Source organism: Onychostoma macrolepis, chromosome 18, assembly GCF_012432095.1.
Source record: "Onychostoma macrolepis isolate SWU-2019 chromosome 18, ASM1243209v1, whole genome shotgun sequence".
Classification (NCBI taxonomy): Eukaryota; Metazoa; Chordata; class Actinopteri; order Cypriniformes; family Cyprinidae; genus Onychostoma; species Onychostoma macrolepis.
This window is the reverse complement of record NC_081172.1, coordinates 4,921,990-4,936,359: the sequence shown is the minus strand read 5'-3', so window position 1 is coordinate 4,936,359 and position 14,370 is coordinate 4,921,990. Positions and strand designations below refer to the sequence as shown.

At 34.6% G+C, this 14,370-nt stretch overlaps 1 protein-coding gene across 1 annotated transcript in view; it reads left to right on the top strand.

Annotated features, from left to right (window-relative positions):
• Positions 1-14,020, top strand: part of kcp (kielin cysteine rich BMP regulator) — a 93,175-nt gene extending 79,155 nt beyond the window's left edge. Inside the window, exons 42-54 of the mRNA XM_058750698.1 lie at positions 884-1,057; positions 1,148-1,230; positions 1,309-1,429; positions 7,106-7,188; positions 7,266-7,365; positions 7,438-7,526; positions 8,724-8,996; positions 9,184-9,356; positions 10,143-10,254; positions 10,500-10,601; positions 10,991-11,155; positions 11,353-11,650; positions 12,597-14,020. Of these exons, the coding sequence (XP_058606681.1) occupies positions 884-1,057; positions 1,148-1,230; positions 1,309-1,429; positions 7,106-7,188; positions 7,266-7,365; positions 7,438-7,526; positions 8,724-8,996; positions 9,184-9,356; positions 10,143-10,254; positions 10,500-10,601; positions 10,991-11,155; positions 11,353-11,650; positions 12,597-12,820 (1,997 nt within the window). The 3' untranslated portion in view covers positions 12,821-14,020. The remainder of the gene's footprint in view (positions 1-883; positions 1,058-1,147; positions 1,231-1,308; positions 1,430-7,105; positions 7,189-7,265; positions 7,366-7,437; positions 7,527-8,723; positions 8,997-9,183; positions 9,357-10,142; positions 10,255-10,499; positions 10,602-10,990; positions 11,156-11,352; positions 11,651-12,596) is intronic.
• The last annotated feature ends 350 nt before the right edge of the window (positions 14,021-14,370 follow it).

Genomic DNA, 14,370 nt, shown 5'->3' with positions numbered 1-14,370 from the left:
TTTCTAATTGAATCTAATTTTCAAAATGTTTTTCTGCACTAATATAAGTCAAACTTTGACTCATCTTCACAACAGTGACGCACTGAACAAACTATACTTTATTTATGTCCAATTAAATATGGCAGTACTTTTTAAGATCACTTGATTAATTCATTAGATTTTGTACATTTTATCTATCTGATAAGTATAAATAAATGCAAATTGCAATGCAAGACGCTTAAATAATCACATAAATTAATTACATACCCATACCCTTTCTGTGACCCCTAGACTAGACCCCTATGACCTTCATCGTGTTCATTTTTTGATATGGTAAACTGTTGGTGGTCATATTAATTTTAGTTGTAGCTTATGTGCTATTGTCATTTTTATTATTTATTTTAATATAATTAAATATTAATATTATGTACTATTATTATAGATTATATATTGTAATATTATATAATAATAATCTTATTTAGTTTTATTTTTGTTTCAGTTTTAGTAATTTTAGTACTTCAGCTTAAACTTATTTTATTTCAATTATTTGCAAAGGCAGCATTTTAAATGTTTGTTTTTTGTTTAAATTGTCCTGTAATATATATTTTATTATTTTAGTTTCATTTCAGTTACTGAAAATGATTTGTATTTGCAGTCATATGTTATGTGCTCATGGTTTGTTACATCAAATCCTTGAGGATTTTTGTTTTTGAATGATTACATTATTAAAAATATAATTTTTGGATGAATATTTTTTAATATATATACACACACACACATACATAATATATATGTATGTTTTTATATAAATTGATCAATTTTATGTATAGATCACACTTAATAAAATAAAATAAGTGCTACTAATGTGAGCCGTCTCTCTCTCTCTCTCTCTCTCTGTTTTCAGGCTGTATTTATGATGGTGTTGGGCACCTTGAAGGCAGTACCTGGTTTGCACCCAGCAGTCCCTGTATGTCCTGCATGTGTGTGAATGGAGTGACCACCTGCTCGGAGGTCCACTGTCTGTCCACCTGTCTAAACCAGATCAGTGTGGCGGGCGAATGCTGCCCAGTGTGTGCAGGTACAACTACAATCCCTACAAACCGTTTTGTGCATGCATAGTTTTGCTTTGGAAGTCTCTAGTCTGAAACGTTTGTTTTTCTTCTGTCAGACTGTGTGTATGAAGGCCATGTGTACGGCCCTGGAGAGAGTTTCCACCCCTCTGATGACCCCTGTCAGATCTGCACCTGTGAGGTACAGCTCATCACAACATGATGTGTGCATGTGTTGGTTTTCTCACCTTATAGGTGTGTGTGTGTGTGTGTGTTGTAGGTGATGCCAGATGGGGAACAGCACATGCGCTGTTACAGGAAGCAGTGCCCGAGTCTGGTGGACTGTCCTAAAGACAACATCCTATACAGCGGCTCAGACTCCTGTTGCCCTGTCTGTGCACGTTAGTATGAACACTGCTGTCAGCAGATGCTTTTACATTGCTGTGCTAGTTTTGCGCCTCTCGTATCACTGTCTCTTTATTCTCATATATTAAATTAATTGGTAGCAAAAACAAATGAAAAATGAACGAAAGCGTATTCATTATAAATTGTTTATTCATAACACATTAAAGGGTTAGTTCACCCAAAAATTAAAATTCTGTCATTAATTACTCACCCTCATGTTGTTCCAAACCTGTAAGACCTTCGTTCATCTTCGGAACACAAATTAAGATATTTTTGATCATATCTGAGAGCTCTCTGACCCTCCGTAGACAGCAATGCAACTGCAATGTTCCCAGGTCCAGAAACGTAGCAAGGACATCGGTAAAATAGTCCATGTGACATCAGTGGTTCAACCGTAATTTTACGACGCTACGAGAATAGTTTTGTGCCCAAAGAAAACCGTAATACATAATTCATTCAACAGTTCCCCCCCGAGTTACCGTCTTCCGCCATTTTGGCGAGTATCCACTGATCGTAAACAATGTAATCAGCGTTGTTTACGTTCAATAGACAGCACGCGCATGCTGAATGTAAACAACATGATTACGTTGTTTAAAATTAAATAAAATATAAATAATAGATGAAATTTATACTTATTTAAAAAATTTTGAAGTACTAAAATAAATAAGACTAAAACTGAAATAAAAATAAAGCTAAAGAAGGGGGTGTTAATCGACGACTGTTATAAGAGTTTGAATAGGAGGGATCAAAAAGACTTGAAAATATGTGGAATAAAAGAAAATGAGTAATTACAAAAGGTAGCATCGTATAACGTAAATGGGAAGTAAGATTTTGACTAAACTTAAAAAAGAGAAAATCGAGATAGCATTGCTTCAAGAGACCCATCTCAATGTAACAGAACATAACAAATTGAATCGAATGGGGTTTAAATACATTTTCTCTGCTTCCTTTGTATCTGGACATAGGAGAGGGGTTGCGGTTTTAATCTCTAATAAAATTACTTATGAACATCTTGCTGAAATAAAAGACAGAGAGGGTAGATACATAATGATAAGAGGTAGAGTTGAGGGCAACTTGGTCACTATTCTTAACGTCTATGCCCCCCCAGGCAGTAAATGTTCCTTCTTTAGGTCTTTGATAGATCTAATAGCATCTGAATCGCAAGGCATCTTTATTTGCGGGGGGATTTTAATGTCTATGTTCAATCCTAAATTGGATTCTTCTAATACTTCCACTCAACTAACGAGTCCATTAAGAAAACAAATAAATACAATGATAAAAGAAATAGGTCTGATTGATGTATGGAGAGACTTTCATCCAGGACAAAGAGACTATACATATTATTCACACCCGCATACATCCTATTCAAGAATTGATTATTTTCTTGCATTTGGAAAAGACAAATTCACAATTAAAAATTGTAACATAGGATTAATTGATATATCTGATCACATTAATATCACTTTATCTAAATTTAGAGAATAAACCAAAAAATACTCTCTGGAGACTAAATTCTGGCATCTTGAATAACAGAGCGAGTAGGGAACAACTTGTTGTAGAAATAGAACAATATGTGGAGCAGAATGATAATGGATTAGTCCCCCCTACAATATTATGGGATACAAGTAAAGTGGTTCTTAGGGGTAAAATTATTGCTATTACGTTTAAATTAAAGAAATGTAGGCTTGAAAAACTTAACACACTTACAAATAGCTTAAATAAATTAGAATTGGAAAACAAGAAAGGTCCAAATAAAAATTTGTCTCAGGAAATTAAGAAAATTAAAACAGAGTTGGACTACCTATATACACAGGAAATAGAGAAAAAAACTAATGTTTTTAAAACAAAAATACTATGAGTCTGGAGGCAAAGCAATTAAATTATTGATTATTAAGGAAATTAACTCCGCTCAAACTGGCTTCATTCGGGGTAGGCAAACGCAAGACAACATCAGACGGACTCTCCAAATTATCAATCATATCCAAGATTCTAATTTACAAGCTGTCCTCGATGCTAAGTCTCGATGCGGAAAAGGCTTTTGACTCGGTCAATTGGCTTTTTCTTAAGGGTATTCTTACAAAATTCAATTTTCATGAGAAATTTATTAAAGTAATTCAAAACATATATTTGAGTCCCACTGCGAGAATTAAGATAAATGGTAATCTATCAAAGACTATTACACTGGAGAGGGGCACTAGACAGGGGTGTCCTCTGTCCCCTTTGCTCTTCGCTTTGTTTATCGAACCCCTGGGGCAGTGGATCAGAGAAAACTCAAAAATAAAAGGTATTAACTTCAAAGACGACGAACATAAAATAGCACTATTTGCTGACGACATATTAGTTTATCTAAAGGATCCAACCAAGTCGTTGGTTGAGCTATTGAAAACACTACAAATCTTTGGGTCTTTTTCAGGATTTAAATTGAATATTCTAAAAACACAGGTATTAACCTTTAATTATAACCCCCCCCAAACGAAAATAAAAAGGTTTATTCCTTAAAATGGGATCTTAAATTTATTAAATATTTAGGAATAAATATCCCTAAGGATATGAACAATTTGGAAATGCTTAACTATGATCCTATTAATAAAAAAAATAAAACTTGACATTGCAAGATGGAATCTTTTACCATTTTTTAACATGAGATCTAGGATTGATTCAGTCAAGCAAAACATACTTCCAAGATTGCTCTTTCTGTTCCAGTCTTTACCTGTTTCCTTGCCTAAAAATCTCAGAGTGGGATAAACTGTTGTCCAGATTCATATGGCAAGGCAAGAAACCAAGGGTAAAATTTAAAACCTTTAATTTTAGATTAATTGTCTGTTGGTGCAACCCAGAATATCAAGCAAGATGGAAGGACATAGAGAATGGTTGGTTTGACGAGATCCCTATTCAAGCGATCATTGCAGATGAAAATTTAATTAAGAATAAAAAAGGAAATCAATGGATTAAGGTAACTTTAAAAAATTGGTTTGAGATTATTAGGGATTATAATTTAAAGGATTCTGTGAATGTATTGAAATGGGCTTCATACGATTCGGATTTTAAACCAAATACTTTAGACTTGCGGTTTAGGCTATGGGCTAAGAAGGGGATCGCTGCTTACTGTACAATCATAGATAAAGGACAATTATTAGATTTTAATTCTTTAAAAGAAAAATTCAATTTAGATTCCAAGGATTTCCTCAGATATCTTCAGCTCCGACAACATTTCTGTCATAAAATTAAAAAAGGGACTGATGGAGAGCCAAATAAGAGTGCTCTAGTTAAAATATTCTCTTCAGCTTACAAGGCTGAATCAATGTTAAAGACTATTACTAATCTATATAGAACATTGATGGATTTACAAGGAAATTCATTTCTGTACATTAAGGAGAGATGGGAGAAAGAAAGTGGTATTACCATCTCAACTGAGGACTGGGAAAATATATGTAAACTACAATGGTCTACTTCTCGTTCTTCTTATTGGAGAGAATTTTGCTGGAGAAAAACTATTAGGTTTTTCCTTACTCCAAAACAGAAAAATAAATTCCTAAGCAACTCAAATTGTTGGAGACTTTGCGGCTCTCAGGATGCTAACCATTTTCACATATTTGGGGGTTGTCCTAATATCAGAGGTTTTTGGAAAGATATACATAATGTATTAGAAAAGATTTTGGACACTTCAGTGGATTTCAGTTTTGAGATACTTTACATGGGCAAGGTGTCAATGGTTTCCTGGGAGAGGAAAAACAAATATATGTATAGAATAATTCTTGCTTCAAGTAAAAAAGCTATTACTAGATGCTGGTATAAACCTAATCCGCCACAAATACAAGACTGGATTGAAATTGTAAAAAGTATTTTTATTATGGAGAAAATTACATTTTGTATAAATAACCAAAAAGATATGTTTGTTGACTTTTGGTCCAAATGGATTGAGAATGTTTTTTTGTTATAGAACATATGTTTTGTGCTTATATATAAATATTGTGCCTACATCCCCCTTTCTTTTGTAAATAGTTTCTGCTATAATTGTAATATATTTTAAAGGGATATATTGATCTGTTTTTTGTCATGAAGAACTTTTTGAGTAGCTTTTTTCCCCCCTGAATAGGGAAAATAAGTTGGAAATGCTGTAAAAGTGACAAATTCATAAATACTGTAGATGTTGTGAACTATATCTCTTTCCAGTAAAAACTTAAATAAAAAATAAATAAAGCTAAATAGAAATATTAATAAACATATATATATATATATATATACATATAAAAACTAATAAATATGACAAAACAAAAATAAAAATAATAGCTAGTTTAAAGTATTAATGAATACTAGGGCTGTTCCGGTGGCAGATTTTTACCACCACAGTGGTAATAGACCAATTACATATATATATATATATAATTTTGAAACAAAAAATAAATAAATGCGGGCGCGGCTCAAGCTATTAACAAACATACATGTTTATTTAGCACTTCCGTCAGTGAACATGGCAACACGCAGCCTGCAAAAGTCGTGGCTGGGGAAGTCGTGGCCAATGGTTAGAGAGTCTGACTTGTAATCCAGAGGTTGTGAGTTTGAGTCTCAGGTCCGGCAGGAATTGTAGGTGGGGGGAGTGAATGTACAGCGCTCTCTTCCACCTTCAATACCATGACTGAGGTGCCCTTGAGCAAGGCACCGAACCCCCAACTGCTCCCCGGTTGCCGCAGCATAAATGGCTGCCCACCGCTCCGGGTGTGTGTTCACGGTGTGTGGGTGTGTGTTCACTGCTTTGTGTGTGCACTTTGGATGGGTTAAATGCAGAGCACAAATTCTGAGTATGGGTCACCATACTTGGCCACATGTCACGTCACTGTCACTTTCACTTTCAAAACACTAGGCTATCAAAGAAATAATACAGTTAAATAAGAAAGTAGCCTAAATAATTCGTAACAATTTAAATCACATGCTGGAAAATCTGCGTTGGCCTGATAAGAATTAGAACGTAAACACTAATGCTTAAGCCTACCTTGGCTTTTATATCATGTTAGATTTAAAATTCTTTGACAGAAAAACAAACATGCTGATATTCTCTGGTTTAAGGGAGGACCTCATTGGTGTTAAGATGTTTCCAGCCGCACTGAACACGCGTTCAGATGGTGTGCTTGTTGCACAAATGCATTTTAAGCAACCGTGGCCAGGTATCTTGCCTCATTATTCCACCACCATGCAAGCGGGTCTTCGCAGGCCTCCTCTCGCAAATAGCACCTGGAAACGGCTTGAGATATGAAGTGCTCGCCCATTTAACACTTAACGCGCTGCACCGCAACAGCTAAAGTCTGTTTACACTGGACGTGACAAAGCGAGCGTTAAAAATCATTTGAACTTTGTGTCAGCACGTCATAAATAAAACGAGGCAGTCATTGCCTCTTGATTAATTCATTGGATTTTTTTTATTTTATTTATCTGAGAAGTATAAGTAAATGCTAAACTGCAATGCAAGACGCTTAAATAATCACATAAATTACATAAACATTTAGCCACCTAAAACAATGAATATATTTTATATCAAAATAAGCAACCAACGGCATTATTAACCCAACACATGACTGTCCTAATTTTAAATCATAGTTGATCTTCTCCAGATCGTTTGATTCTAAAATGAATGTTCTTATAGGATGATTGTTTTATTCTTGTGGTTTGTGTTTCAGAGCCCCTCAGTAACTGCACAGCTATACTGATCGGTAATGAAGTGTTGGCCACTGGTGATCCGTGTTTTACCTGTCAGTGCAAGGTATCTAAACACACACACACTACTGTTTTAAAAAGCCATGTGCGTTGATGTTATGTATGAGTAATGTGTTTGTGTAGGATTTGACGTGGACGTGTATCCATCGGGGCTGTCCTCCTCTCAGCTGCCCTCCAGCCGATCAGCACACACCGCCGGATTCCTGCTGCCCCGTCTGTGATGGTAAAGAGTCTCTCTATCAGAAATAATGCAACGCTGTACATGTGTGCTCATCAGTATATGTGTGTGTCTCAGAGTGTGTATTAGAGGGCAACCAAACCCGTGTGCCAAACGGCCAGAGATGGATAGACAAGGAGAACGAGTGTGTCACCTGCACCTGCAATGTGAGGAAAACTAACATTTAACTGGCAGGAAACCATTTTCAGGAGAAAATGGTTTCCTATTTTGGTTTCATATTTTGCTTGTTTTTATTTATTTTTTTTGGAAATTGTTTGATGCTTTTTAATGTAAGCAAACTCTCACATCAAACAAACAAACCAAAGTCTGTTGCATATGGACCAAAAGCTCTAGAGTCCTATTAATTGAGTTTTTATGGATTATTATGTGCATTTCAAAGTACTAACTATAGCTGTATAAATAAACTAATAAAACACAAAATTAGAAGTTAAATTAATATTTTGACTTGAAGGGATTTTTTTGGGTTAAGTTTTGATGGGACGTCTCAAATCAAACTGTTCAAATTATGTCAATTATATTAGGAAATGGTTGTTTTGGTAACAAATTTAATCACATTAATAGCTCTAAAAAATGTAATGTTTATGGATTATTAATCACATTTTAAAGTAATAAACTGAAACCATGTACCAGACACTGGAATTAAAAATAATTTAAAGCTAAACAGAAATATATAAAAATGAAACAAAATTAAAACAAACTAAATTTTGAACAGTTTTATGTTATATTCGATGAAACATCTCAAATCAAATTGTTCAAGTTGAGTTGATTATATCTGGAATTGTTGTTTTGATACTTTTTAACATGAAACAACTCTTACATCAACCAAACTCTGAAATCAATAAGTAATAAAAATGACAAAAATGAAACGATGAAAACTTTATTTTTAACTATTTAATTGACGACAGTTTTATCTAGAAATGGTTGTTCTGATACTTCTCAATGTGAAAGAACTGCCACATCAATCAAACAAACCAAAATCAGACTTGCATCTGCACCAAAATTTTTATACTCACATTTATTGACTTTTAATGGAATATTAAGCACACTTTAAAGTACTAAAATATGTAAAATTGCAATACAAATCAATTAAATTAATAAAGCTAAATAGAAATATAAAAAAAATTAAAAGACAAAAGCTCATCACAAAATTAAGGTAAACTAAAATTTTGACTTTTTTTTTTTTGAAGGAACATCTCAAATCAAATTATGTCAGTTTTATTAGGAAATTGTTTTGATGCTTTTAATCACACCATTAGCCCTTTAAAAACATAATGGAGTATTAAGCACATTTTAAAGTAATGTGTGTGTGTGTGTGTGTGTGTGTGTGTGTGTGTGTGTTTTAGCAAGGGCATATCGAGTGTGATCTGCTGGAGTGTCCTCCTCTCGATTGTCCGGATGGATCAATCAAAGTGAAGAACCCTGGGAAGTGCTGTCCTGAGTGCACAGGCATCATAACTGTGCTTTACACCAAAGACGCTCATGCACAGTGTGTGTACAACGGTCAGCAGTACAACCACAATGACCACTGGGAGGTGGACGAGTGTACGTCCTGCACCTGTGTGTACGGAGAGGTGCACTGCCAGACCCAGAGATGCCCAACGCTCACATGTGCCTCGGTAGGATTACAATACACCTTTGAGGATACTATATAATATTGAGGACTTCACATAGATGCAAACCTACGGAAACTCACAAGTTTGACAGGTTTTACTGTATTAGTGAGGATATTTTTGAATAGTGAGGACATTTTGGGGCTCTCAAGTGTAACTGAGCTGAATGTATCGTGCCTGTGTGTGTTTGTAGGATGAAACGCCGTCTCTGGTTCCGGGAATGTGTTGTCCTCACTGCATTCCTCACCCTGCCACCTGCATTGTGTTTGGAGACCCTCACTACCGAACGTTTGATGGAAAGATGGTGAACTTCCAGGGGAAGTGCACATATGTTCTGGCTCAGGACTGTGAGGGCGGAGATTTCAGGTGCTCAGTATATTGTCTTAATCATATCTAGACTACCATTTAAATGTTTGGGGTCAGTAAGATTTTTTAAAAGAAATTAACGCTTTTGTTCCAGCAAGGATGCATTCAATTGATCAGAAGTGACAGTAAAGACATTTGTGTTACAAAATAAATGCTGTTCTTTTGAACTTTTTGTTCTGAAAAATATCACAATTTCCACAAAAATATTTAGCAGCATGTCTGGTTTCATTGATAAAATTAAGATATGTTTCTTGAGCAACAAATCAGCATATTAGAATGATTTCAGAAAGATAATGCGACAGTGAAGAAAAAAAGTTAATTGCGACTTTGTATCTCACAATTCTGACTTTTTTTCTCAGAATATTATTTCACAATAGTGAACTGTTTTTACTGTATTTATTAATCAAATGAGTGTGAGCATGAGACCGATCCCAAATGTTTGAACCGTAGTGTATTTTGTGCATTCGAGGAATAATTCACCCAAAAATGCAAGTTAGCAACATAAACAGATTTGGTTACACTTTATTTTAAGGTGTCATTGTTACATTGTAATTATACATTTAGGTACTGAGTAATATTAATTAATGACATGTACTTACTATATGGTTAGGGTTTGGCTTAGGGTTACTTGCATGTAATTATGCATGATTAATTGTTACCATAATAGTATGTACATGTAACATGTGAAACAAGGACACCTTAAAATTGAAAAAAGTGTTATCAGAGATTTAAAATGTGTAGTCCATATGTATATAGTCTGAACAGACACTGGTGTTTGTGTTCCAGTGTTCATGTGTCTAATGAGGACCGGGGACGTAAGGGAGTGTCTTGGACTAAAGAAGTGACCGTGTTTATTGGAGATATTGTGGTACAACTGTTTCAGAACTGGATTGTCAAGGTAATATGTTCTACACTGTTGTTTAAACTTTTTCATTGCCAACCATGCATATGGTATTTTGTACATTTTGAAAAGTTTTTATAGTTTATTTGAATGCTCACTATTCCCCTTTTTTGCCTAAAATAGTATCAGTTACTGTTTCAATAATTTAACAACACATGCACATGTTTACATTCCATTTATGTTGGTTAATGGTCACATGACATACAGGAAAATCTTTTTTCTTCTTTTTTTCGATGCCTCAGGTTGATTATCAGCAAGTCTCTCTGCCGTTTCTTAAAGAACCATATGTTTACCTGGAGCGCAAGACCAACACCATCCTCCTGAACACCAATGTTGGGCTGAAGGTACAGCCTCTGCACGAATTCACTCTGTGTTCAGTCTCCTATAGGAAAGAAACATCAGAAACAAGATTTTATTACTATGGCTTATTGGCATATCAATGTATTCATAAAAAGAGCAAACAGAGATGATTGGAGAAGTTTCTCACTTCTTAGATTTTTCTTCTGAGAAGAACCCCTGGTAATCTTGAAATTTCAGAAGAGCTCTGATGTCTCAAACTCTTCTCAGATTTGCCTAGATACCAAAGTCTAAGAGCAAAGTCTGAGATTTAATTTCAAACATTTATCATCAAATTATCTATATGGATACCCACATTAATTTTAATTTATTTGTAATGTTTTTATGTGAATTTCATGATGACACGTATGTGTTTATTTGCTGTTTGTGATGTAAGGTGTTGTGGAATGGCCGTTCTCATCTGGAAGTCAGCGTTCCTGGTACCTACAAGAAGCACATGTGTGGTTTATGCGGCAACTTCAATAACTACCCTCAGGACGACATGAAACTACGGAACGGACAGATCACCAACTCCGAAGCAGTGTTTGGAAACAACTGGAAGGTTAAAACACTAAAACCATGCTTATTGATATGTGGGATTGTGGCTGACAGCAAAAGTAAAAATGAAACTAGAAATGAGGGACTGTTTTTCCCATTTATACACCAAGGCTCAACATATCGGCTCTGATGCATAATTTTTTTATTGTAATTAGTATTTCACATGAATGTTAAACTATATGTACTTTGATCTCCTTGCAGGTGGGCAGTGGAAATTCAAGCGTTCAGTGTCCTGACGCGATACGCATTAGCCCGTGTAAAGAAGCGGGATACTCAGCCCATAAGACTGCGAACACTCGCTGCACAGTGCTGAAGTCGCCCGTGTTTGAGCGCTGTCATAAGCTGGTGCCACCCGAGATGTTCTACGCTTCATGTGTGTATGATCTGTGTGCCTGCGGCTCCAATACAGACGAGTGTTTGTGTGACGTGTTGGAGGCTTACGCTTCTGAGTGCCGTGAAGCTGGAGTTATCCTGCAGTGGAGGTCGCCGACACTCTGCGGTGAGTGACAAATACACATACAGAACAGTATCTACACTTTAAAGTATTTTTCTTTTTTCCCATCATTTTATAATTGATGAACTTTGCAGTGTTTGACAGTGTCATTAAACTGATCCGGATCAACACTGAACTGACTTGAGCTGAATAATAATACTATTGTTTTCTGTAGAGCTGCTTTATAGCTGAATTACATTTCTTTCATAGTTGATGAATATTGCAACATTGACACTGTTATTGAATAAATTGAATCAATTGAATCAACGGAAGAAACTACTTCAAAAACATTTTAAAAATCTTACGGTTCTAAAACTTTTGACCGGTGATGTAGATTGTCACATATTTTTCAATATTTAAAAAAAACGGCAGTTCTTTATGTATTAATATATTATAATATGTGACCCTGGACCACAAAACCAGTCATAAGGGTAGAGATTTATACACCATCTGAAAGCTGAATAACTAGGCTTTCCATTGATGTAGGGACAATATTTGGCGGAGATACAACAATTTGAAAATCTGGAATCTGATGGTGCGAAAAAATCAAAATATTGAGAAAATCGCCTTTAAAGTTGTCCAAATGAAGTTCTTAGCAATGCATATTACTAATCAAAAATTGAGTTTTGATGTATTTACGGTAGGAAATTTACAAAATATCTTCATGGAACATGATCTTTACTTAATGTCCTAATGATTTTTGGCATAAAAGTAAAATCTATAATTTTGACCCATACAATGTATTTTTGGCTATTTCTATAAATATACCCCAGCGACTTAAGACTGGTTTTGTGGTCCAGGGTCACATATATTAACACAATATATTAATTAACATATAAGGACATATACATGTAGTTATGTATTTATGTTTGTATAAGGGGAAATTATACAGTCATTTCGTATTTGTTGTGCTTTAGTTTAACTCCATCCTTTCTCTCCTCCATCCCTATAGCCGTGGGCTGTCCGCTGGACCGTGGTTATGTGTTTGATGAATGCGGGCCGCCATGTCCTAAGACGTGTTTTAACAAAGACGTGCCTCTTGGCGTGATCGAGGCTCACTGCTTCAAACCCTGTGTGCCGGGATGCCAGTGTCCCGCTGGCCTGGTGGAACACAACGCTCACTGCATCGCCCGGAGAAATGCCCCAAAATTATCCACGGCACCAAACATCACGTAGAGTCAAACTAGCTAAAACCGAGATCTGATGAACCACAACAAGCTCTTTAAGTCAACATGAAATCAGGATTTGCTTTATTTCTTTTTAATTCATATTCCTGGTCTTACACATTAAACATTTTTACAAATATCCTGTTTCACTCAGAAATACTTATAATTACTATGGCCCCTTTTTTGCAATGGGATAAAAAAATCAAAAGGGTTTTTTTTTTTTTATTATTGTGAATCTCACAATTCAGACTCTTTTGTAACCTCAGAATTCTGAGAAGAATTGTGAGATGAAAATATCAGAAAATTTTTTTAGGTTATGTCTCGCAATTCTGAATTTGTAGCTCACAATTCTGACTATTTTTGAAAATTGAATTGTAAGATAAAGAATTGTAAGAGAAAAGGTCATTTTTATCCTGTGATGGAAACGGGCTTTGCCGAATTACGAATAGAGTTTTGTGTTGACTTAAATGCTTTTGACTTGAATAATAATAATGATTTAATAACTTGAATCACATTTAAGTTTTACTTTATATCTCAAACCACATAAACAGTCTTCTACTGTATACTGCATTTAGTTGTTTTGTTGGTGCTACTGTGTGTAAGGGTTTCTGACTGATAATAGGACACTGTGTTAACCTGTGTTTCATGGAGCTAATTTACATGTCCTCCCAATGATAGGAGGATGTTTTGAGCCAGATGGACAAAGTTTACCTCTTTTTTTCCTTACCACAGAACAAGAATACAAAGAGGAAAAAACATTTTTTTAATAATAATGATTGGTTTTTTTGGGGTTTTTTTAGCATGCCATAAGTTGCTTTTCTGGACTTTTTCTCATTAATTTGATATTTTGAAACAAATGAATATGAGTTGAACAATATGGATCTGCAAATCTGCATAATTTTATCTGCACTGTTTTTGATAGGGCTTTTTTTTTCTTTTCTTTTTTTTGTTGCACTGGTAATATGATTTAAATATTTTGTTGCTCTCTTAAAATACACAGTTTTATAAGCAATATGTTATAAAGACACTTCATTTGCAACATTGACAGTGAATCTAAATAAAAATAGAAACACAATAAAAGCTAAATCTAATAGTGCCTTCACAGGATTATTTTGAGTTATGTTATATTCATCAGATGCATTGACAATCTCAGGTTCTGTAAACAGTCAGTTTTTGTGTATGACATTGTCATAAACATTATATTCTCATATTTGCTGTGTGTCACGTTATTTTATTTTTTTTTGAACAACAATTTTTATTTTCAAGGATTGTCATACAGGTTAAGACAACAGTTCACTTTTTCATTATAACGGAATAAAAATAAATGAATAATAATAATAATAATACATAAAAAAACTCAATACCCCTTAGTAAAAAAAAAATAATAATAATAATAAAATAATAATAATAAAAAAAAATAATAAATACAGCAATAACATACTTGTCTATATATTTTCAATGTCCATTAATTCCACAAAAGAGTCACCATCTAGACTCTCCAAAAAGTCATAGAACACCTTCCAGATGGACCAAAATACATGAAGTTTGTTTTTCAAAAAG